This window comes from Geotrypetes seraphini, chromosome 8, assembly GCF_902459505.1.
Source record: "Geotrypetes seraphini chromosome 8, aGeoSer1.1, whole genome shotgun sequence".
In the NCBI taxonomy this organism is placed as follows: Eukaryota; Metazoa; Chordata; class Amphibia; order Gymnophiona; family Dermophiidae; genus Geotrypetes; species Geotrypetes seraphini.
The window spans coordinates 70,736,407-70,759,716 of record NC_047091.1 but is presented as its reverse complement, the minus strand read 5'-3'; the positions used below and the strand labels follow the sequence as shown (position 1 = coordinate 70,759,716).

Here is a 23,310-nt window from a genome sequence, read left to right as displayed (position 1 = left end):
GAACTACATTTTCTGATAGAAAAGGAAGCACAATTAAGGGTAATATACAAAGGGGAAGGGAAAACAAATTAGTTTATTAGGAGTAAAATACATCATTAAACAGAATGGATTACTATTATAAAGAGCCTCTTCCTGCGGTCTCTTCGCCGGTGCCTGCTAACTCCTGCACTGGCCGAAGTTGCTGCTCTAATGCCGCGGTCTCCTCCTTGTAAGGGGGAGTCTGGGCGCGCTGGTGATTACGCGTCGGGGGTGGGCATAACCCAAGCATCTAGAGTGGTTCAGTGTGACGTTAAGGAACGCACTTTTGTTTTTGTTGTTTTTTTAACTACCTGTACTATACATATCATTAATAAATTGTGTATATCTTTGAGTGCCAGTATTAATGCATTAGCCTTTTGATGAGATGTTGCATTAAAGAAGCCCTAGGAAGGAAAAATTATGTTCTTACCTGTTAATTTTCTTTCCCTTAGACGCAGCAGATGAATCCAGAGACCAATGGGATAGCTCACATCTACCAGCAGGCGGAGATAGAGAAACTGATTAACAGGTGGTCCTATTGGCTGGCACTCCTCCTGTTTATCTAGTATAGCTCCTTGCCCAAGCATTCGTAACCATCAATAGGCATAGCATGTAAAAAACTTCTTTCCCATAACAAATCTCAAAATGCAATAATACAGAAAACAACCTGCCATAATAACAAACTGCGAAAGTTGCAAAAGAAAAAACCGAGAGACAATAACCAGAAAGGGTGGGGCTCTGGATTCATCTGCTGCGTCTAAGGGAAAGAAAATTAACAGGTAAGAACATAATTTTTCCTTCCCTAGCAACAGCAGCAGATGAATCCAGAGACCAATGGGATGTAGCAAAGCAATCCTCAATCTGGGTGGGAAGCAAACGCCACCTCCGCAACAACCGAAGCACAAAACGCCCCTACCGCATGCACCCCCACATCCAAGCAGAAATGCGGAGAGAAAGCACTCTCAGAAGACCAATTAGCCGCGAGACAAATCTCCTCCAAGGAAAAAACCTTTGGGCCGAGCCCAAGAAGTAGCCATCGCTCAGGCGGAATGGTCATAAAGTTCTTTCGCCAACCGCTTCCCTGCCAGCAAGCAAGCATAAAGAATGTCCTCCTGGACCCAATGAGCGATGGAGGCTTCGGACGCCGCCATACGTTTGAGGCGTCCCTTGAAGAATACAAAAAGGAGATATAAACAACTAAAAGTCGTTAGAAACCGAGCTCACAGAGAACGCTACTTACATATCAAAAAATGCAGTGAATAAAAGCACTGCTCCCAATTTCTCCTCCCAGGAAGAAGGAAGGAAAAGCGAGCATGACAAAAGAAAGGATGACACCCCCCTAGAAAGAAATAATGGTACCATCCGAACTGATACCCCATATTTCGGAAATCAGAAATAGAAATCCCCGTTGAACAAGGCCTGCAACATAGAAAACTGCAGAGCTGAAGCCATGGCCACAAGAAACCCCATGTTCAACGGCACAGCCCTTTAGAGTCCCAAAGACAAGGATGAAATGAAGCCTTCGGTAAACTGAGAAGTACTTGAAGTTTGTACTCCAAACCGGGCTTTCTAAGAGGCGCATGAATATACCGCACTCTGTTTAGGAACTGAACCTCATGAAGCTGAGAAGTAAGCGAAGAGCAATATACCTAGCCCTTGTAACAAGCCAAGAATGGCACCAGAAGCTGAAGCGAATTGAAAGCTAAGCCCTCGGCAATACACTTGTGCCAAAAAGGAACTCTGGTGTGTTTCAAACGTTAAGAAGCACCCAAGAAAGGAAAAACCTCCAAAAGGAAGCAGAAGCCACAGGAGAAGACGTCTGTAGCACCTGGATAAGAGAAGAAACAACCTGCTTCGCATAACCCTTACACGTCAACCAAGATTTTTCAAAAAACTAGGTCGTAATACTTAAGTAGTACAAATATCCATGTTGATCGGACCCTAGGCGAGCAAAGCTGGAGATACCAGGAAACTTCTTAGTCCGGCTGTCGAAAGACTCATCAAATCCGCAAAGTAAGGATGGCGCCACCAATCCAGAGATTCTACAAATACTGTGCCCGGAAAGCGAGCTCGAGATGGCAAATCCAAGCCATCATCAGCCAGCGGAAAACACTGAAAAAGAGAAGGCAGAGGCGAGAAAGGAGCCATGCAGTTACCCCCTCCAACTCCCACTTCCTGGGCCCGCCGAAGAAGCTAGGAAGCTTAGAATTGAGAGACGAGGCCATGAGGTCTAGGTCAAGGAGATCTCATGTCCATAAAAAGAGCTAGAACGCCTGAGCCACAAATCTCAATATCCAGGATGCAGAAGATTACACTATTACTAACATGCACACTGTAACATATAAGAAATTGGCCATGCTCAGATTCCGCGGAGAGAAAGTCTATCCAAACTCTTATCCTGATCCATAAAAGGATCTGCCAACAGAAGACGAAGGTGAGAGTCCACCCATTGAAGCAGACCAACTTCACCTGCCAACTGAGTACAACACCTACTGCCCAAGCTGTAGAAAAATACCCCCATCATAATACTGACCAAAAGGACCCTCAGCGGCAATCCGGAAGAATGATCTGAAGCTCCAGAAAGGCAGCCTGACCCTGCTCAAGAGTAGAAGAATGAACAAGTACTGAGTCGCCTATGAAGACCAGACTCCTGGAGCTGAGGATGGAAGCCACCGAGCTCCCTAACCCGACAGCCCGGGATGGTCGGTGGTCATGAGCTAGTCCAGCAAAGAACGAGGCATGCCTTGAAAAGAGAAATCACGCTGAGCCACCAAATCATACAGAGCGATGCAGGAGGAGCATACCAAATAATTGGAGCCCTGAGATACCGGGAACCACCGGAACAAAAGTGACTGCTGTAGCGTAAGAAGGGGAAAGCAAGCCGAAGTTCCCAGTGGAGTCAGCAATATGGATCACAGAAACTGTACAGAATCCCATACTCTTGGTCATGGTAAGCGAAGAAGAATACCAATCTGAGACCGAGACCTCACGCCCAAGTCTCCGGAAAGAAACACATGTCTCTCCTATATGAATAAAAACATTACCCCGATATACCTATAAATAGTACAGGAGAAAAGAGCGCTGTGCAAATTCGAAGATGCACGTGTAAAGAACTGAGGAAAAGATACCACCCTTTTCGTGCCAGTCAAATGGCCCGACTGGAAGTCGTCCGAATCAAGCAGGCAGTCAAGAAGAAATTAGATGAATCACCTGGTAGCGCCAAAATGGTACCACCGCCCACATCACCTAAAACGTTCGTGAAGCCTTGGGTAGGCTGTGGCATGTGCCAAAACCGAAAGCGCTGCTCCAAGGGAGGCAGGCAAACCCAGTGCCGATTCGGAGTCCATAGAGAAAAAGCACAGTTACTTACCGTAACAGGTGTTATCCAGGGACAGCAGGCATATATTCTCACATGTGGGTGACGTCATCTACGGAGCCCCAGCGCGGACAGCTTTTCAAGCAAACTTGCTAGAAGTTTCAAGTTTGCACACTGCACCACGCATGTGCTAGCCTTCTTGCCACTAGAGGGCGCATCCCCACCTCGTGGTCCTCAGTTCCATAACATAGCAAAGAAAGCCATCCCCGGGGAGGTGGGCGGGTTGTGAGAATATATGCCTGCTGTCCCTGGATAACACCTGTTACGGTAAGTAACTGTGCTTTATCCCAGGACAAGCAGGCATGATATTCTCACATGTGGGTGACCTCCAAGCCAACCAAAAAAGGGCAGGTGGGAGGATGGCAATTATGAAAATAAATTACGTAACACCGACTGGCCAAACCGGCCGTCGCTTCTGGACAAAGTATCCAGACAGTAGTGGGAGGTGAACGTATGAACCGAAGACCAAGTGGCAGCTTTACAAATGTCCTCCATAGGTGTAGATCGGAGGAAAGCCACAGAAGCTGCCATCGCCCGGACTTTATGACCCGTAACGCGACCCACAAGCGGGAGACCAGCCTGAGCGTAGCAAAAAGAAATGCAAGCAGCTAACCAGTTGGACAAGGTGCGCTTTGAAACCGGGTGTCCCAAACGATTAGGATCAAAGGACAAAAATAATTGAGGAACCTTCCGATAAGACTTGGAGCGTTGGAGATAAAAGGCCAACGCCCTCTTACAGTCAAGGGTATGAAGCGCCGCCTCACCAGGATGAGAATGGGGCTTCGGAAAAAACACCGGAAGGACAATAGACTGATTGAGGTGGAAATCAGACACAACCTTAGGTAAAAATTTGGGATGGGTGCGAAGAACCACCTTATCATGATGAAAGACCGTGAAAGGAGGATCCGCAACCAAGGACTGTAACTCACTGATTCGACGAGCAGATGTGAGTGCAATCAAAAAGACTACTTTCCAAGTAAGAAACTTAAGATGCGACTTGTCGATGGGTTCAAAGGGAGGCTTCATAAGCTGAGCCAAGACCACATTAAGATCCCACACCACCGGAGGAGGTTTCAGAGGAGGATGGATATTCACTAGCCCCTTCATGAAACGTGTCACCAGAGGATGAAGAGAGAGAGAACGACCCTCAAGATGCCGATGGAATGCTGCAATGGCACTGAGATGCACCCGAATGGAAGTCGTTTTCAGGCCAGACTCAGACAAATGCAAAAGATACTCCAGAATCGAAGCCACAGGCACCGAATCTGGGCGCAGACTATTCAAAGAACACCAGGATGTAAACCTGGTCCATTTCTGAGTATAGCAAAGCCGAGTCGAGACCTTACGCGAGGCCTCCAAAACGTCCCTCACGGCCCGAGAGACCGGAAACGAAGTCAGAGGGAGAGAAACCAAGCAGTCAGATGTAAAGACTGAAGATTGGGATGCAACAGCGAACCCCGACTCTGAGACAGCAGAGAGGGAAACACCGGTAGAAGCAGAGGTTCCCTGGTACTGAGTTGAAGAAGTAGGGAGAACCAGGGCTGCCTTGGCCACCGAGGTGCAATGAGGATCATGGAGGCTCCGGTCGATCTGAGATGAACCAGCGTTCTCAAAATCAGAGGGAACGGCGGAAACGCATAAAGGAACCTCCCCTCCCATTCGAGGAGGAAGGCATCCGCTTCGAGACGATCCGGAGTGTAGATCCGAGAGCAATAGAGGGGTAACTTGCGATTCTCCGGAGAGGCAAACAGATCCACTTGAGGAGTTCCCCAGCGGTCGAAAACCTCGCGAAGTACTCGGGAGTTCAGAGACCATTCGTGCGGCTGGAGAAGACGACTGAGTTTGTCTGCCAGCTGGTTCTGCTCTCCCTGAATGTAGACCGCCCGCAGGAATATATTCTGGGAAATTGCCCAGTCCCAAAGACGGAGAGCCTCTCGGCATAGAGGCCAAGAGCCCGTACCCCCCTGTTTGTTGACATAGTACATCGCTACCTGATTGTCCGTCCGCACGAGTACTACCTGGTCGTGCAGCAGGTGGACAAAAGCTCGCGCAGCCAGAAAAATGGCGCGCAGCTCCAGCACATTGATGTGGCACCGACGGTCCTCGACCGACCACAGACCCTGCGTCCTCAGACCGTCCAGGTGCGCTCCCCACGCGTACTCGGAAGAGTCCGTCGTCAAGACCTTGGTGTGAGGAGGAACGCGAAACAGCAAACCCCCTGACAAAGTGGAAGAGTCGGTCCACCAACGGAGCGATCGACGTAAACAAGGAGTTACTGATATCCGGGAAGACACCGGATCGCGATCCTGGCGCCACTGCGACGCCAGAGTCCATTGCGCGATTCTCAGGTGCAAGCGAGCGAACGGCGTGACGTGAACCGTCGACGCCATGTGACCCAGCAAAACCATCATGTGCTGGGCCGACACCTGCGATTGCCCTCGACAATGACGACTCCACCGAAGCAGAGTCTCCCGCCGGGGCGGGGGGAGAAAAGCGCGAAGGCGAACCGTGTCCAGCACGGCTCCAATGAACTGGAGAGACTGCGCCGGACGCAATTGGGACTTGGGGAAGTTCACTTCGAACCCCAGGTCCTGTAAAAGACTGATAGTCTGTCGGGTCGCTAGGATAACCCCCTCCCTGGACGGGGCTTTGATCAGCCAATCGTCCAGATAGGGAAAGACCTGTAGACCCCGCGAGCGCAGGGCCGCCGCCACCACCACCATACACTTGGTGAATACCCGAGGGGAAGATGCCAGCCCGAAGGGAAGAACCCGATACTGCAGGTGCAAATCCCCGACCTGAAAACGCAAGAACCTGCGGCAAGCGGGATGCACCGGAACATGGGTGTAAGCTTCCTTTAAGTCCAGGGAGCACATCCAATCCCCCTCCTCCAAAAGAGGATAGAGAACCGGGAGCGATAACATACGGAACTTCTCCCGGACCAGGAACTTGTTGAGCTTCCGGAGGTCCAAAATGGGGCGCAAGTCCCCGGTCTTTTTTGGGACCAAAAAGTAACGGGAGTAAAACCCCAGGCCCATCTGATCGCGAGGCACCACCTCGACCGCCCTGAGGCTCAACAAGGCCCTGGCTTCCTCCAGGAGAAGGGCCAGCTGGTTCCGATTGGGAGGGCAAGCCCCGGGGGGCAAGTCCGGAGGCGGACAGGAGAAGTTCAGCGAATAGCCGTCTGAGATTATCCCGAGCACCCAGGCGTCCGACGTGATCACCGACCAGGCCCCGGCAAAGGCCGTCAGCCGACCCCCGATGGGGAGGGGGTGGCTCGATATTGCGGTGAGGGCCCGCCCCCAACCGCCTATCCCGTCAAAAGGACGGCGCGGCCTTGGCGGCCCCCTGCGCGGCAGGTTTAGAGGGGCCGCCTCTACTCTGCTGGGGCTGTCTTCGAGGGGGCGGTCTGGAGAAGGCCGGTGTGGACTTCTGGGGGTATCTCCTCGGAGGCTGTCTGAAGGGACGCTGGGCAGGAGCCTTAGGCTTCGGCTTCACCAGAGAGGCCAGGGAGCGTTCCTGTTTGGAAAGTCGCTCCGTCGCCGCATCCAAAGTGTCATCAAACAATTCCACCCCAACGCAAGGCAAATTAGCCAGGCGTTCCTGCAAATTGGACTCCATTTCGAGGGTACGAAGCCACGCCAGCCGGCGCATGGCCACTGCACAGGCGGACACCCTCGAGGCGAGTTCAAATGCATCATAAACCGCGTGGAATAAATATAGGCGCAGCTGGGTCAGGTTGGAACTAAAGGTGGCGAACCGGTCCCTATGCGACTCAGGCATCACCTCACGAAAGGAGGGGAGGTCCTTCACCATCGTACGGAGGAAGGAAGAGTACGAGAAGGCATAGTTCAGGACCCTGGTAGCCATCAGAGAGTTCGCATAGAGACGGCGCCCAAATTTGTCAAGGGTCCGGCCCTCCCTACTAGGCGGGACCGTCGCCGAGACCCGGGAAGGCTGAGATTTCTTGACCGCCGATTCCACCAGGAGCGAAGTATGGGAAAGTTGGCCCTTCTCAAACCCCTTGATGGGAAGGGTGCGATACTTAGACTCCATTTTGGCGGGGACCACAGCGACCGTCAATGGAGCCTCAAGATTCCTCAGAAAGGTCTGACAGAGGACCTTGTTAATTGGAAGGCGCGGCGACTCCCTGGGGGGGGCAGGAAGATCCTGCTCCTCCAAAAACTCCTTGGTGTAAGTGGACCCTTCAGACAAGTCAACACCCAAAGCCGCAGCCATATCCTGCACAAACCTCGTAAAGGATGAGGGTTTAGCAGGAGGAGAGGGAGACCGAGACTTCCCGGCAGAGCCGAAGGGAGAGGCCTGGTTGGAGTATCTGGGCTCCCTACCCGACCCCGACCCCAACGAGGCACAGTCCTGCGACCTCGACGGAGTCGGAGACCGGGTGCGCCTGGAGGAACCCCTCGGGGATCCCCCCGGGGTCCGAGGCACCGAGGCCCGACCCTTCGGCCCGGGCGAGGAAGCCCGAGAGCTCTCCCTGGCCGGAGACCGGAACAAATTGGGGTTATCGACACGCAAATCCCGTACCTGCAAGGCACCGCCCCCGGCCGGTGACGAGCGACCACGCCGCCGAGGCGAGGTCCGAGACCGCTTAGCCTTCCTCGGCCTGCGCCTCGCTCGAGACCTGCCCGAGGGAGATGAACCCCTCGAGGACCCCGAGGACGAAGACGAAAGTTTTCGTACTCGGCGCCCCTTGTCCTTCGGGCGCACACTACGCTCCGGCGGATCTCGCGAAGCCGGGTCCGAGGGAACTACCGAGGTCGAGGCCGTGGGCGCCTCGGGAGCCGAGGCCCCGGTACCCGAGACCGAGGTCGCCAACTGCGGGGCCACCCGGGCCGAAGCCTCCGAGGCCGAAGCCGCCGAGGCCGAAGCCTGGTGCAGCTGGTCAATGGCCCCGGTGAGCTCCGAGGCGATTAACGCCCGGAGCAATTCCTGGAACACGGGGATTGACATCCCCTGCGGCAAGACCTGCCGCTGCTCCTCAGAGGGCGACCTCGGTCTCGAGTATTCCCTCGGGGCAGCGGACGCTGGCAACTTGGGCTTCACTGAGGCGGGCCCACCCGCCGACGAGCCCGAGGATGGCTTCTTGGATGGAGCTGAGGAGGGAAGCGGAGACTTACCCGAGGCCTTGGAAGAGGCCAGCTGCTTCGAAGGCACCGAGGCCCGAGGCGAAGCCGACGGTCCCGAAGCTGAGGTCGAGGCCGATGTCGAGGCCGAGGTCAAGGCCGGGGCCGAAGCCGAGGCCGAACTCGAGGCCTTCCCCGGCGGGGACTCTACAGAGAAAAGTTCCGCCATGCGGGCCTTGCGGCGTTTAAGTGCCCACTTCTGAAAAGTGGCACACTTATCGCAGGATGCCGTCGGGTGTTGGGGCCCCAAACACCGCAAACAGCACCCGTGCGGGTCAGTAATCGAAAGGAGTCTTTCACAGCGCCCGCACTTTTTAAAGCCCGTTACGGGCCGGGACATGGGCCCACAAGAGAGCCGGGAACAAGCGAGGTTCCTCGGCCACGGCTACCGGGAGCCCCCGGTAGTAACGGATACGAAAGATTTTTTTTTTTTGTTTTTTTTTTGAAAAAGAAAGAAATAAAGCAAGAAAAAGACGAAAAAAACGCAGCGACCGTGCGAAAAAACCCTACACAGCCGCGGCGACAGAAGGCACAATTAGCACAAATTCTCCACAGGGCTTCTGGCTCCGCGGATGAAAAAGAACTGAGGACCACGAGGTGGGGATGCGCCCTCTAGTGGCAAGAAGGCTAGCACATGCGTGGTGCAGTGTGCAAACTTGAAACTTCTAGCAAGTTTGCTTGAAAAGCTGTCCGCGCTGGGGCTCCGTAGATGACGTCACCCACATGTGAGAATATCATGCCTGCTTGTCCTGGGATAATGTAAATATACTACCATGTTGTCTGCAGAAATGTTTAACCCTGAGAAACTAATTCAGAAGAATGGGATCCAGCCTGCCCAATGCCCCCGTCTTGGGCACCATGCAGTAAGTGGAACAACGTCCCTTAGTTCCCGAAGAACTACAAGAACTGTCCTGAGGACCAGTAACACTGAAAAGGGAAACACAAAACATAGAGACTCCAAGAACGAACTGGAAACCTGAGGAGGATGCAAAGATGGAAGCATCCTGAAAAATCTTCACAGCCCCCTGACCTGACATTATAGCGTCTTCTCCCTCATGAGAAAGCCTGAAGAGTCATTGAAAGAAGTCAAGATCCCCTCAGAATGAAGTGCAGAAGGTCAGGGAATGGCAGGAGGAGACTGTAGGATCTGCAAGAAGATTCTCCTAGGAAAATTCAAGTTTCACAATGTAAAGAGGAATATATTGGAACCATGAAAACAGTACTAACCCCATGTAACATGAGCGAAATACGTATGTCCTTTAAAGTGAATACATACTACACTCATCAAGATGCTGCATCTACCACCCCGTGGAAAACAACAGCATCCTTACAGGTATCAGACAAAGCTCACATCGCTAATGAGAGCTTCAGGGATGAGGCTAACAGCCACATAGCGCATGATCCTCCGCGGGTTTGATAGAACAGGTAACTGGCTCCTGGTTAAAAGGAACTGTACAGCCCTTCCTGTCTGGACGGGAGGCCCGTCTAGCATGTGCCATGAAAAAATGGTGTCAGGAGAAACCAGCGTGATAAGCATGGAAATCTGAAGTCCAGGCCCCCTCAGAAATAGAGAAAGAGAGTCCTGGCCGCAGGAAGATGCGCAGTGTCATTATGCTCATAGAGACAGCCCAAACTTGGAAACTGTTTGTACTACCTTTAGGCATATATATCCTGTGCCACTACTAGACACATGCAGCTCAGCACAGAGGCCCAAATAAGGACAATTACCAACAGACAAAGGCTCAATCTGCAGGGACCCCAAGAGAGACAATGAGATACCTGTGTGAAATACAGGGCACTATCTTACTGCTGATCTCACCGTGCCGTGAGTTGCCCTATGTCGCCCCAGTCCGGAGACAAACCGAGACTGGGTGACCTAGCACAGGGCAGAGTCTCTCTAGTAAACCCCTTGAGTGCTAACCCCAGAGTCCGATTAAACAAGCAGCTTCCTTCAAGGGAGTACAGCAGGAACACAGACATAGACATATAAAGCTGCCCAAGCTTGTCCCAAAGCTGGTGAAACACATACAACTTGTCTGAACCGGAAAGGAGAGAAGCCCCGGCATACCCTGACCAAAGTCAGCTGGAAACAAACTACCGGAACGCTGCAGCTCTCCCGCCATCGCCGGAGACCCAAGCGCACACCGGATTCTCACTGACATGTGGCCGCTGCATCAACGCTCCTAGAAATATAGTTGGATTCAAGCCCCGCAAAATTTACCCTGCCACGGCTTGCATAGAAATAAAATCAGACTCAGGGAATAACCAGAAGAACGGCCCACAGCGCCGGAAAAAACATGTCCCATCTCATGCTGCTATAAACCGGCACCTGTACAACCAGCTGCACATGGCCGTGACAAACACCGATGAAAGAGAGCCTCAGAATAAACAGGACTACAGCTGCACTGAAACCCAACAATGAGAACAAGTGCGAGCAAGAAATCGCACCGCTACTGCCGCACTGTAACCAAAAAGGAAACCAAGCGCGTGCATGCAAAGGGCGGGAAGTCCCGGCTCCCTCCACGGATTTCTAGTCATAAAACTTAGCCTCAATAAAATATCCATGCCTTAAATGTACGATGACCGAACCCACAGTACTAAGACTCCCAAACAGAACCTGAAGTAGAGAGCTGCACGGGAACGGGGACGACGGGAATCCCGCGGGACCCGCGGGCATCCCGCGGGTTCCCCCTTTGGGTCACGGGGATCCCATGGGGACGCCCCTAGGGTCACGAAGAACCCGTGGGGACGCCCCCTAGGGTCGCGGGGATCCCGTGGGGACGCCTCCGAGGGTCGCGGGGTTCCTGCGGGGCTGGATGTACTCAGTCGCGCGGCTCTTCTCCCTACCTTCTCTGCTTGCAGCACAGAGCCGAACGGAAGTCTTCCCGACGTCAGCGCTGACGTCGGAGGGGAGGGAGGGCTTAAACAAAGCCCTCCCTCCCTCCGACGTCAGCGCTGACGTCGGGAAGACTTCCGTTTGGCTCTGTACTGCAGGCAGTGCAGGTAAGGAGGAGAGTAGCCTCGCGGTTCGAGTGGCTACCAAGGGAGGGGGCGGTCCACCCCGCCACACCCCGCCCCGGTTGCAGCACAGCCGGCCAGGTCCCCTTACTTTTGTGGCACTTCCCCGACCGACCGACAACAGCCCCGGTCCGACAATCCTCCCTGCCCTGTAGCCGCGAATCTAAATTATCTTCTTACAGCAGCTGTAATAAGGTAATTTAGATTCTCAGTTAAGGGCAGGGAGGTTTGTCGGACCGGGGCTGTTGTCAGTCGGTCGGGGAAGTGCTACAAAAGTAAGGGGACCTGGCCGGCTGTGCTGCACCCGGGGCGGTAGAGAAGGAGTGGGGAGAAGGACGCTGAAAGGCCATGGGGAAGACGGGAGGAGGGGGGGAAGGACTCTGAAAGCACTTGAAGACAGAGGAGGGAAAAGGACGCTGAAAGCACATGGGGAATACAAAGGGGTGGAGAAGGACGCTGAAAGGCCATGGGAAGGGCGGGGGGGGGGAAGGACTCTGAAAGCACTTGTGGAAGACAGAGGGGGGAGAAGGATACTGAAAGCACATGGGGAAGACAAAGGGGTGGAGAAGGACGCTGAAAGGACATGGGGAAGACAAAGGGGTGGAGAAGGACGCTGAAAGGCCATGGGAAGGGCGGGGGGGGGGAAGGACTCTGAAAGCACTTGTGGAAGACAGAGGGGGGAGAAGGATGCTGAAAGCACATGGGGAAGACAAAGGGGTGGAGAAGGACGCTGAAAGGACATGGGGAAGACGGGGGGAGGGTGGAGAAGGACGCTGAAAGGCCATGGGGAAGACAGAGGGAGAAGGACGCTGAAAGGACATGGGGAAGCAGAGGGGGGAGGACACTGAAAGCACATGTGGAAGACAGAGGGGGGAGAAGGACGCTGACAGGACATGGGGAAGATGGGGGGAGAAGGACGCTGAAAGGAAATGGGGAAGAGAGAGTAGGGAGAAGACGCTGGCAGGGAAGAAGACAGATGCCAGACTATGGGGGGAGCGGAGAGAAGAAGATGGGTGCCAAACCAATTTGGAAGGGGGAAGAAAGGGAGAGGCACAGTAACAGAGCAAATGGAAGATGCAGAAGGAAGAGAGACAGTGGATGGAAGGAAATGAATGAGAACATGAGGAAAGCAGAAACCAGGCAACAAAGGTAGGAAAAGAATTATATTTCTTTTTTTTTATTTTGCTTCAGGATAAAGTAGTATATTAGTTGTGTTGATAAAAATTTATAAACATTAGAGGCTCTGGTAGAAACCCATTTGCAAAGTATGTATTCTTCCCAATTAATATTTTCAAATTAATAAAGTCTTTTTGCTTATTTGTAAATGGGTTTCTACCAGAGCCTTTAATTCAGTAGCATAATTAAATGAAATAACTATTTCTGAAGTTTATATGGACGGGCGGGGACGGAGGGGATTCCTCGCGGGGACAGAGGGGATTCCTCGCGGGGACGGGTGGGGACGGAGGGATTCCTCACGGGGACGGGTGGGATTCCTCACGGGGACGGGTGGGGACGGGTGGGACTTTGGCGGGGACGGGTGGGATTTCTGTCCCCGCGCAACTCTCTAACCTGAAGTTCAAACAACTGTAAAAGCCAGACATGCTCACAAGCTAGTTGTTAGGGCTGGTTGAAGCCAGTTTGCAGCAAAAGCATGGCAGAATGTAACAACTGTGGTCTCTTTTTTTTTTTAACACAGAGAAGGGAAAGAAGAAAAAAATTGAGACCCAGTCAGACCCTCTAGCAATGGAGGGAGGGTGAGGCAGGGACAAGGGGGGGGCCCAAGTGTAACCTCTAAAGCCGGCACCGTTCAGCCGGACACCCCTGTCTCACTGAAGAGAAAAATCTCACCAGGAGAAATAGCATTGCCAGCTCACTGAAGAGAAACCTCAACAGGAGAAACAGAATGGCAGTCTCGCTGAAGAGAAACCTCAACAGGAGAAAATAAAGTTCCAGTCACAGCCAGAATTCAGGAGTTAGTTGAATAGCGACTTTTTCCTGCTGGGAGATAGAGAATACTAGATAAACAGGAGGAGTGCCAGCCAATATGACCACCTGTTAATCAGTTTCTCTATCTCCGCCAGCTGATAGATGTGAGCTATCCCATTGGTCTCTGGATTCATCTGCTGCTGTTGCTAGGGAATACCCCCTTCCCCTTAATGCAGCTAAAAGCTCAGTTGAGAATGACTGTCTCTTTTTGGATTTGCACACTGCAGCTAGTAGCACTACAGAAATAGTAGCAGCGTAGGACAGCAATTTTCAGATGGATAATTTATGCAAATAAATTACAGTATTAAAATGAATTGTTAACATTCATGTTTGCTGTAACCAGTTTAACATTTGCTGCTGTTTAATTAATATTTTTACTGATGCAACAGGCTATGTGCCTCACAATACAGACATTAACCAGTAACAAGACACAAGACCAGCTCTAATTATCGGGACATTTGGAAACCATCTTTGGATTATACAGGAAATCTAAGTAAGGAATTGAGAAGACCTAAGAGGTTAATAGCTTTTGATATGTTGTGAAAAAATAATTTGTAAGAAAGAAGTGAACATGCATTCCTCTGAAAATTTAGATACAAATATAACCATTCCAGAATTTAAAGACTTGCTTTCTACACAAATGTGATTTCTGTTCAAAGCTGTATACTGCAATATTTGAATGATGGCTGGCTTCTTATAGAATATTCAATAATATAATAAAGAAAATTATTTTATAAAATTCCTTTGCACACTGGGTCATCTTGACAGTGCTACTATTAAACTACAAAATATAACATTTCTGGGTCTGGATAAAGGCATTCTTATAAGGAGAACGGACCTTGTAACAGGGATTATTTCCACAAGATATGCCAAGGACTCTGAAAGATGTCCTTGTACGAGAGCACAGCATACTACAGACAGAGAAAACCAGTACACAGATTGATTTGGGAGGTAGAGATCTGATAATAAGGGGGGTTTGTTACACAGGACTCTCCTCACCTCTGCTCTCTTCAACATTTCCCACTTGTGGAGGATCTTCATCGCAAAAATTTTCTCGGTTCCCTTCAACCTCACCACAGCCACCTGGCACAGAGAAATGCAAATAAAATGAAGCTCAATTTGGTAGCAATAATAGGAGGGCAAAAGTTGTGAACAGTGAAGTAAGAAAGGGCAAAGTTCTCAAGCGTACCCCCAAAGCATGTACCGACACCACCATCCTCTTCTGGCCCATCTCCACTTCCTTCATTCTTTAAAGCATTTCATACATGGAGGTGTTAGGACATGTTACCAAAGCCTTGGCCCCCCAGAAGCAACTGCATGCATATATAATGGAAACTGTTGTAACCCCTAGGACTTTATATGTACACAAAGACTTTTATTGCAACTCTAAAGTCTACTTCTTCCTCCACTTTGGAATGTGCAACACAACAGAACCTCAAATCAGAAAGTTTAGCCCTCTAGGGCAAGGATTCTCAATCTAGTCCTGAGAACACACCAAGTCAGTTAGTTTTTAAGATATCCACAATGAATATGCACGAGATAGATTTGCATACAATGGAGGCAATGCATGCAAATTTATCTCATGCATATTAATTGTGGTTATTCTGAAAACCTGACTGCTTGGTGCATCCCGAGGACTGGGTTGAGAACTCTAGCGAAGAACGCGAATAGAATGCTAGGCATGATAAAGAAGGGAATCACGAGTAGATCGGAGAAAGTTATAATGCCGCTTTATAGAGCGATGGTCAGACCACACTTGGAATACTGCGTCCAGCATTGGTCTCCATACCTAAAGAAGGATATAAAACTGCTAGAGAGGGTACAGAGATGAGCAACAAAGCTGGTGAAAGGTATGGAGAACCTGGATTACGAGGACAGACTTAAGAGACTGGAGTTGTTCTCTCTTGAGAAAAGGAGACTGCAAGGGGATATGATCGAGACTTTCAAAATACTGAAAGGAATCGACAAAATAGAGCAGGAAAAAACATTATTTACAATGTCCAATGTGGCATGGACAAGAGGACATGAGCTGAAGCTAAGGGGGGGACAAGTTCAGGACTAATATCAGGAAGTTCTGCTTCACGCAACGAGTGGTGGACGTCTGGAATGCTCTCCCAGAGGAGGTTATTGCGGAATCCACCGTTCTAGGATTTAAGGGTGTTAGATGTACATCTCCTTATGAGTGGCATGAAGTGACATGGGTAAGGGTAAGCTAGATGCACTTCTCTTTATGAGAAGCTTAGAGCGATATGGGGACCAAAACTATGCCAGGGTACACCTGGTGGGGCCTCCGCGTGTGCGGATCACCAGACTTGATGGACCTAGGGTCTGTTCCGGAGATGGCACTTCTTATGTTCTTATGAAAAGCTCTCCTGAATTTGGCTGTCTGCTCCCACCATAAAACCCTTACCTCTCCAAATGCCCCACGACCTATGACCTTCAGGATTTCAAAATCCTCTCGATGCAGGCGCATCTCCTTCACCTTGGTGGCGAAAGGTTTAGCTAGAAAATAAATGTGAAGTACAAAATGTAAGACATGGGCTTGGTAGAGAATGTAAGAACTGCCATTACTCTTATTTTTCTTGTACATCGCCGAGACGATTAATCAAATTTTTAAATAAACTTGAAACTTAAACTTAAAACTTGAAACTCTAGGGCTGATCTAGTCCCGAAGACATGTAGAGAAGTTTTTCACATTATAATCTATATTTCAAAGATTCCAGTCTAAACTTTATAAAACATTCCCTGTATTATAAAAAGTAGGTATGCATTTTGATTACAAATTTAATCACAATTAAAATTATGTTGTTCCCCCCCCCCCCACCCCACTTCAGCTTCTTGTGACTCTGGGCAGGTCACTTAGTTTCAAGTTTATTAAAATATTTTTTGACCCTTCATTGCCCAGAGACACAAGAAACTACCTTTAATTGCGCAATTAAATCACAATTATAAATTTTAACTAAAATGCAGCTCTAAATACATTAAAGAATAAAATGATAAAAAATTAAGATGTAATTGTTAAATTTCATATTAAAGAATCTTAAACAGCTTGCAGAATAGCTATAAAACAAACAATCTTACAACTTTCATAGTCCAAAAAAAAATGCAAACACTAGCCTAAAACAATCTTGCGCTTTAATCTATAAATAGAGAAATTTTCAAAGTCCTCTACATAGGGAAATAATTTACCCATTAAATTAGTCACCTGGAAATTACCTCACAGCTCTCAATTCACCTCAACATGCATACTTTCAGCCATATTTGGGGACATATCACTAGGAGCAGGTTTTGGATGAGACTGGAAAATACATGTACAGCAGATTGTATGATTATGTGTGTTTAAACACTCCTGGTCAAATTGTAGGTTTCACTGAATCCTAATTGAACAGGAGCTAGCACAACATCTTCCTGCAAATATGAATGCATAATTACAGTTTGCTTAGTGATTTTTTAACCGATTGAAAATACAGTGAATAAAGCAGGTACCAAAGTATGGATACTTTTATAGCACTGCTTTTGGCAGATTTTAACAGCTTCCAAACATTTGCTTTAGCCAGTTAAGAATCTCTGTTCTTGGGAGTTCCCCCCCCCCCCCCCCCCGCCCAGATTAATTTTTCTCATTCAGAAAAAAAAAATTGGTTTGTGTCTCTTTGCATGTCTGAAATGTTCCTATAGTTTTTCAATAATATTCAAGGCTGGAGGGGAGGGGGGGGGGGGGGGGGAGGGGGATGCAGACCATTCCAAAGCCTTCATCTTTTTTTCCTGTAGGTACTTCATGGTTAATTTTGACGTATATTCAGATCATTGTCTTGTTGAAGTACCCAACTCCTTTTCAGTTTCAGCTTTTTAGAAAACTGCAGCACATTATCTTCCGGGATATACTGATATTAAGTAATTCTTTCTTCTACTCCACATAGTATTTTCTGTGCCACTAACTGCCACAGAACCTCAAAATCTAATAGATCCATAATAGTGTATATACTCAAATATAAGATGATCCAAATATAAGTTAAGGTACCCTTTTTCCCCAAAAAAAGGAGGAAAAAAAAATAAAAAAGGTTGACTCAAATATAAGCCGGGTGTGTGTTAATATTATTCATGTGCCCCGTCCTGCCAGGATCTGTACCCAGCCACCCTCCCTCCTTGCCCGGCTCTCTACACTGTCCCACCTCACTCCTGATGTCCTGCAGGCCTCCACCGGGCCTGACTTATAACTTGATGGTCCAGTGGAGGGCCGAGACAGGAGGGATTCCTCCCATCTCCTGTCCCAGCCAACTGACAATTTTTTTTACCTCTCTCCCACCTCCTCCCACATACCTTTTTGAATCCCTGGTGGTCAAGCGGTGTACCAGGCAGAAGCGAGCTTTCTGTGCTCCTGCCCTGAACCCCTCCCTGAATGGCTGCCTTGAGTTCTCTCACCCAGTGGTGTACCAGCCATAAGCGAGCTTTCTGTGCTCCTGTCCAGCCCTAAGCCGCTCTCTGAATGATACTGCGAGTTCTTCTCACAAGTCCTGCGAGAACTCGTGGCAGCCATTCAGCAAGTAGTTCAGCGCCGGGCAGGAGCACAGACAACTTGCTCCTGCCCAGTATACTGCTGAACCACCAGAGATTAAAAAAGGTATTGGGGTGGGGCGGGGAGGCAAAAAAATTGTCAATCAGCCAGGACAGGAGACAGGAGGGATCCCTCCTCTCCTGGCTCACAAGGTCATATGGCAGGCCCCGCGGAGGCCTGCAATAAGACCAGAAGGGGGGCAGGTAGGCACTGACCCGAATATAAGACAAAACCTCAATTTTTGGGTCATTTTTTAGCCCAAAAATCTTGTATTCGACTATATACGGTAGTTAGCATGCTGCTTATCAAAATGATTCACCCTTGTCACCAAAAGAATCTTGTATAGTCATGGTCCAACTATTCAATTCAATTATTATATCACCATTCCAAAGTACTTTATTTTAAAAAAGTTTTAGGTTTTCTTTTGCATACATGATGACTTTTGTGAAGTCATAGAAAAGTTTCCTTTTGATAGCTTGTCCATGCAGAGATCATTGATGTGTAAACAATGCTATCTTCCTAAATTCTGAGCGTTATTTTGCCATTGTAGCTGAAAAAAGTGTTATTTTATTTTGCAAAGTGACAATTTGCAAAATCGTAATGCTATGTTTTTACATTATTTCAGACCACTGATTGAATCATGTCAACAAAAAGTTTGGAATTTTCAAGTGTGGAACTCTAAGCCACCATGAAGTTCCTATTTCTGCAGAAGAAAACTCCAAAAGGAAATCCATGAATGTATAATGCAAACACTGAGTGACAAAACGCCCATCATACACCGCAGTGAAGAAGTGATATGGAAACTTTCAGCATGGAGATTGAGACCAAAGATGCAACAAGATCTGGGAGGCCTCAAACAGTGTCAGCTCCTGAAATTGTTGACCTTGTCCATGACCTGATTTTGGCAGATCAGCAAATACTGGCTAAAACCATTGCTGACACACTACAGATACCCAGGGAACGTGTTGGGGGTATCATTCATGAACGGCTGGGTATGCAAAAGTGGTCAGCCAAGTGGGTGCCCAAATTTTTGAATGCTGACAAGACGGAAGTAGAATGGACACTTCCAAGTTGATTTTGCAGCATTTTCAGCAAGCTGTGCCAACTTTTTGGAATGACTAGTTACTGCTGATGAAACATAGTTATACCACTATAATCCGAGACAAAACAGTCCATGCAATGGCAGCACTCAGGTTCGCCAAGGAAATTCAAGACCCAAATGTCAGCAGGAAAAGTCATGGCCACAGTGTTTTGGGATCAGGAAGGCGCTATCTTCCAAGGGGCCACACAGATAATCCAGAATCTTACTGTAACTTGCTGTGCCAATTAAAGGAGGTATTGAAAGAAAAGAAAAGAAAAAAAAAAAAGGAGAGAGGGAAGCTGCAGAAAGGAGTTCCCTTTTTGCAAGACAATGCACCTGCTCACAAGACTGGCAAAACGATTGATGTTTTGATGGGGTTTTCCATGTATAGACCATCCACCTTACTCAACAGATCTTGTCCCATCTTACTATTTTCTGTTTCCAAACCTTAAAAAGAGTTTGAAAGGGCAACAATTTAAGTGATTCAGAGGCAATTGCAGAAGCAAAGCAGTGTTTAAGTAGCCAGAGTATTTTTTGGAAGGGTTAAAGAAACTTCAGGCACGATGCGCCAAGTGTGTTGAACTTAGGGGTGAATATGTGGAATAACGTGTAAACTTCATGGCTCCACATCATTCCCTTCTTGTTTGGGCTGAGAACTTTTCGTCACCTCCCTCATAAGTTTTTTGCTTGCAGAACTACTTGAAAATTGGGAACAATTGAAGGAGATCTTTCTTCATCTTCCAGATCCCTCCTAAATTCAGTTTCATGAGCTTCCCGTTTCTTAATGATTCTGACAACTGATATTGCTAGCGGGAACAAAAAAGGCTTTTTGTTGTTTTTTAAGTAACCTATTTTCTAAAGCTAAAGCATCTTTATTTGAAAGCTGCTTGCTGGAATCAAAAGTAGACTGAAGAATCATATGCTGATAGGTTAGAAGTAGAGGTCTGCACGGGAACAGGGATCGCGGGAATCCCCCCCTAACCCACGGGACTCCCACAGGGACCCCCCTCTAGCCAACAGGACTCCCACGGGGATGGAATGCTTTGGAAGCAGGGTTCATCCATACAATATAATGGACACGTCAGCCTTAGTAAAAGAGGGGGTTTATAAGTTAATTACCTGAACAGAAAACAAAAAAAGGGTTCCACCTAAGAGATTCCACAAGGAAAACAGCAGCACAAACACAAAAGAAACTGTGGAATTGATGATCCTGTCAGAAGTAATTGCTGCTTTTTTATGGGGACGGGCGGGGATGGAGGTAATCCCTTGCGGGGATGGTGGGGACAGAGAGGATCCTGACAGGGACGGGTGGGGACGGAGAGGATCCTGGCGGGGATGGGTGGGATTTCTGTCCCCGCGCAACTCTATAGTTAGAAGGGCCAAAACAAATGTGGAACTGTCTTCACCTGACTAACAAACTTTTTGGAGACGATTAACAACTTGTCTCGTTCTACTTTTATGTATTTTACAGTATTTTGCAACTGGAAGATATCATGGTCACTTTTTTTAAAAAAAATTTTGCTACTACTATTAATTATTTCTAGAGCGCTACCAGACACACATAATGCTGTATGGCATCATGAAGGAGACGGTCCCTGCTCGAATGAGCTCACAATCTAATCAAAACAGAAAAAAAAAAAAAAAATCCAGGATGTCAGGGTAGGGGTTACAGTTAGCAGGGATGGTTTCTTGGGTATTCTTATTGTCAATCTGTTAAAATCTGCAAGCAAATACTTTTAAATATGCATTCAAATTTGCAGAAAGATGCATTACCACCATGTATGTATCAGCTTCTGTTCATTTAGGGATTCAGCGAAATATATAATTTGACTAGAAGTGCCTAAAACTTTTACATATAACTGTTTTTTTCAAATCAGGTAGAGATTTTTCCATGAAAAAAGTCTGTACAAAAAGCAGGTACAAATGCCTATGCGAACAGAGTATACACATTTCTTCGATGCACAGAAAGTAGTATCTGCAGACTTTGTAGAAACCTGGAGAATCTGAAAAACGTAGCGGGTTCTTCATGTACGAACACATGACCTTCAGAAAAGACAGACATGCACATATCCAAACGTTCAGTAACACACACAGGCACAAAAAGAACTAGGGGAGCATCAGTAACAGGGGATGTGCCTTTATAAAACAGGCCCCTATAATGAACCCCCCCCCCAATAGTGCACAAATGCACGTGCAGAAACATATCACTGCAAAGAAAATGTAAATGTACCCATGTGTACATTGGAAGAGCTGTGGCAGAACTGCTACGAGTGAGATTTTGAGCAGTAGTAACTAGCTTTCTTGGAAGGTGAGATATTCTACACTTGCTACTTAGCTGTTTTATACTGGTAACAGAGTTTTGTTTTGGTTTTTTCCATTCATTTTTTTGCAAGTTTCAGAAACTGAATACAGCAATGTAACAATAATGGAACCATTCAAGCAAATACATCATATATTATAACATTGCTTATTATGGTAGCCATAGAAAAAACCCTGCCCCCCCCAACCCAACCCCACCTCTCCAAGATCATGGGAATGCGAGGTGAAGAGAGCAAAGGTACCGCTCAAGGTTGACCAGCTAAGAGGCGACTATGAGTTGAAGGGGTCAAAGTAAGGGCTGCCAAATGCAGTGGCATACCTAGCATATATGACACCCGGGGCCCATCATTTTTTGACACCCCCCCATCTGTATGAAAACAAGATTTTAGTAACAATCCACATGTCACACATGAGTACCTAGAAAAAGACAGCATCTTACATACTGCAATGAGCAGTACAACATCAATACACCCATTGTAAAACTAAACAAGCCAGACTAGTACAGATCAATCCTAACAAAAAATCATGTTTCGAACACACAAAACACCTTCGCCTAGTATGGAATATGTAATCACAACCTAACCTCTCCCTCTTTTACAAAACTGTAGTGTGGATTTTAGCCACGGAGGTAACAGCTCTGACGCTCATAGAATTCTGAGCATCAGAGCTGCTACCACCACGGCTGGTGCTAAAAAACGCTCCACAGTTTTGTAAAAGGAGGGATAAAATAGAAATACATAGACAAAGGTTAAATTGAACCAGCAAGAAGCTGGACTCTGCATACAATGCACCACAGAAACAGTGATACATGTCTCCTAAAGCAATAAATAAATAGAAAATTTTTTTTCTACCTTTGTCTTTTGCTTTCCTCATCTTCTTGTAACTCACTTCCTTCCATCCACTGGCTGCCGTCTCTCTTCCCCTAAATGGCATCTTCTCTCCTTCTATGCCCCTTCCAGAAACTGTATGCCTCTCCCTTCCATCTCTCCTTTCACCCCCATTGGTCTAGCATCTCTCTCCTCTCCTTCCCTCTCCCACACCTCTCCTCTGTAATCCCTTTCCCTTTTTACCCTCATTTTCCTTTTCAATTTATTTTCTGCATCTGTCTAGATTATGTTCTTACTACCCTCTCATCAATTTCCTTTTTAACTGTCTACCTAAAGCTTGCCACCTCTTTCCCTCACCCCTCCAGTGTTTCCCTAACTCAAACCTTTTCTCCCCATCATGTGCCCTCCTTTTATTTATCCCCTCCTTCCATCATGTACCCTCTTTCTCTAACCCTTCCATCTAGTACCTTCTCCTCTCTCTGTCCACTTCCATCCAGCGTCTGCTCCCCTCTTTCTCTCTTCCCATTTCCTTCCTGCATTTGCTCCCTTATTTCTCCCATCTGCACTTCCATCCAGCATAGGCTTCCCACTACCATCCAATGTCTGCCCTTTCTCTCTCCATCCACCCCTCTTCAATCAACATCTGCCCTCTTTTTTTCCCTCCAATATCCTTCCCCCTTATGTCTCTCCCTTTTCTCTGTACATCAATTCCATCAGCACCACCCTTCCATACCACCCTGCCCCCCTTCTTTCCCTCCACCACTCTTCCATTCCAGCAGTCCTGCTCCTTTCTCTCCCTTCATGCAGCAAGGTCCCGTGATGACTGTAGCTGCCGGCTGCCAGTCCACCCCACTCCAACGTACTTGCTCTGGAGCGGACTCGGCAGCCGCATGCTGGAAGGTCCCATGATGACTCGCCTGCTGGCTCTGTTCCGGAAGAAGTAAATTACATCGGAGGGGGTGGACCCAGCAGACGCAGGGAGTTGC

The 23,310-nt window shown here is 48.2% G+C and overlaps 1 protein-coding gene across 1 annotated transcript in view; it reads right to left on the bottom strand.

The window, feature by feature from the left end:
• CDC42BPG (CDC42 binding protein kinase gamma) overlaps positions 1-23,310 on the bottom strand; it is a 163,069-nt gene that overhangs the window by 113,732 nt on the left and 26,027 nt on the right. The window contains exons 2-3 of the mRNA XM_033956323.1: positions 15,956-16,047; positions 14,545-14,628 (exon numbers count right to left, since the gene is read on the bottom strand). Coding sequence (XP_033812214.1) covers positions 14,545-14,628; positions 15,956-16,047 — 176 coding nt within the window. The remainder of the gene's footprint in view (positions 1-14,544; positions 14,629-15,955; positions 16,048-23,310) is intronic.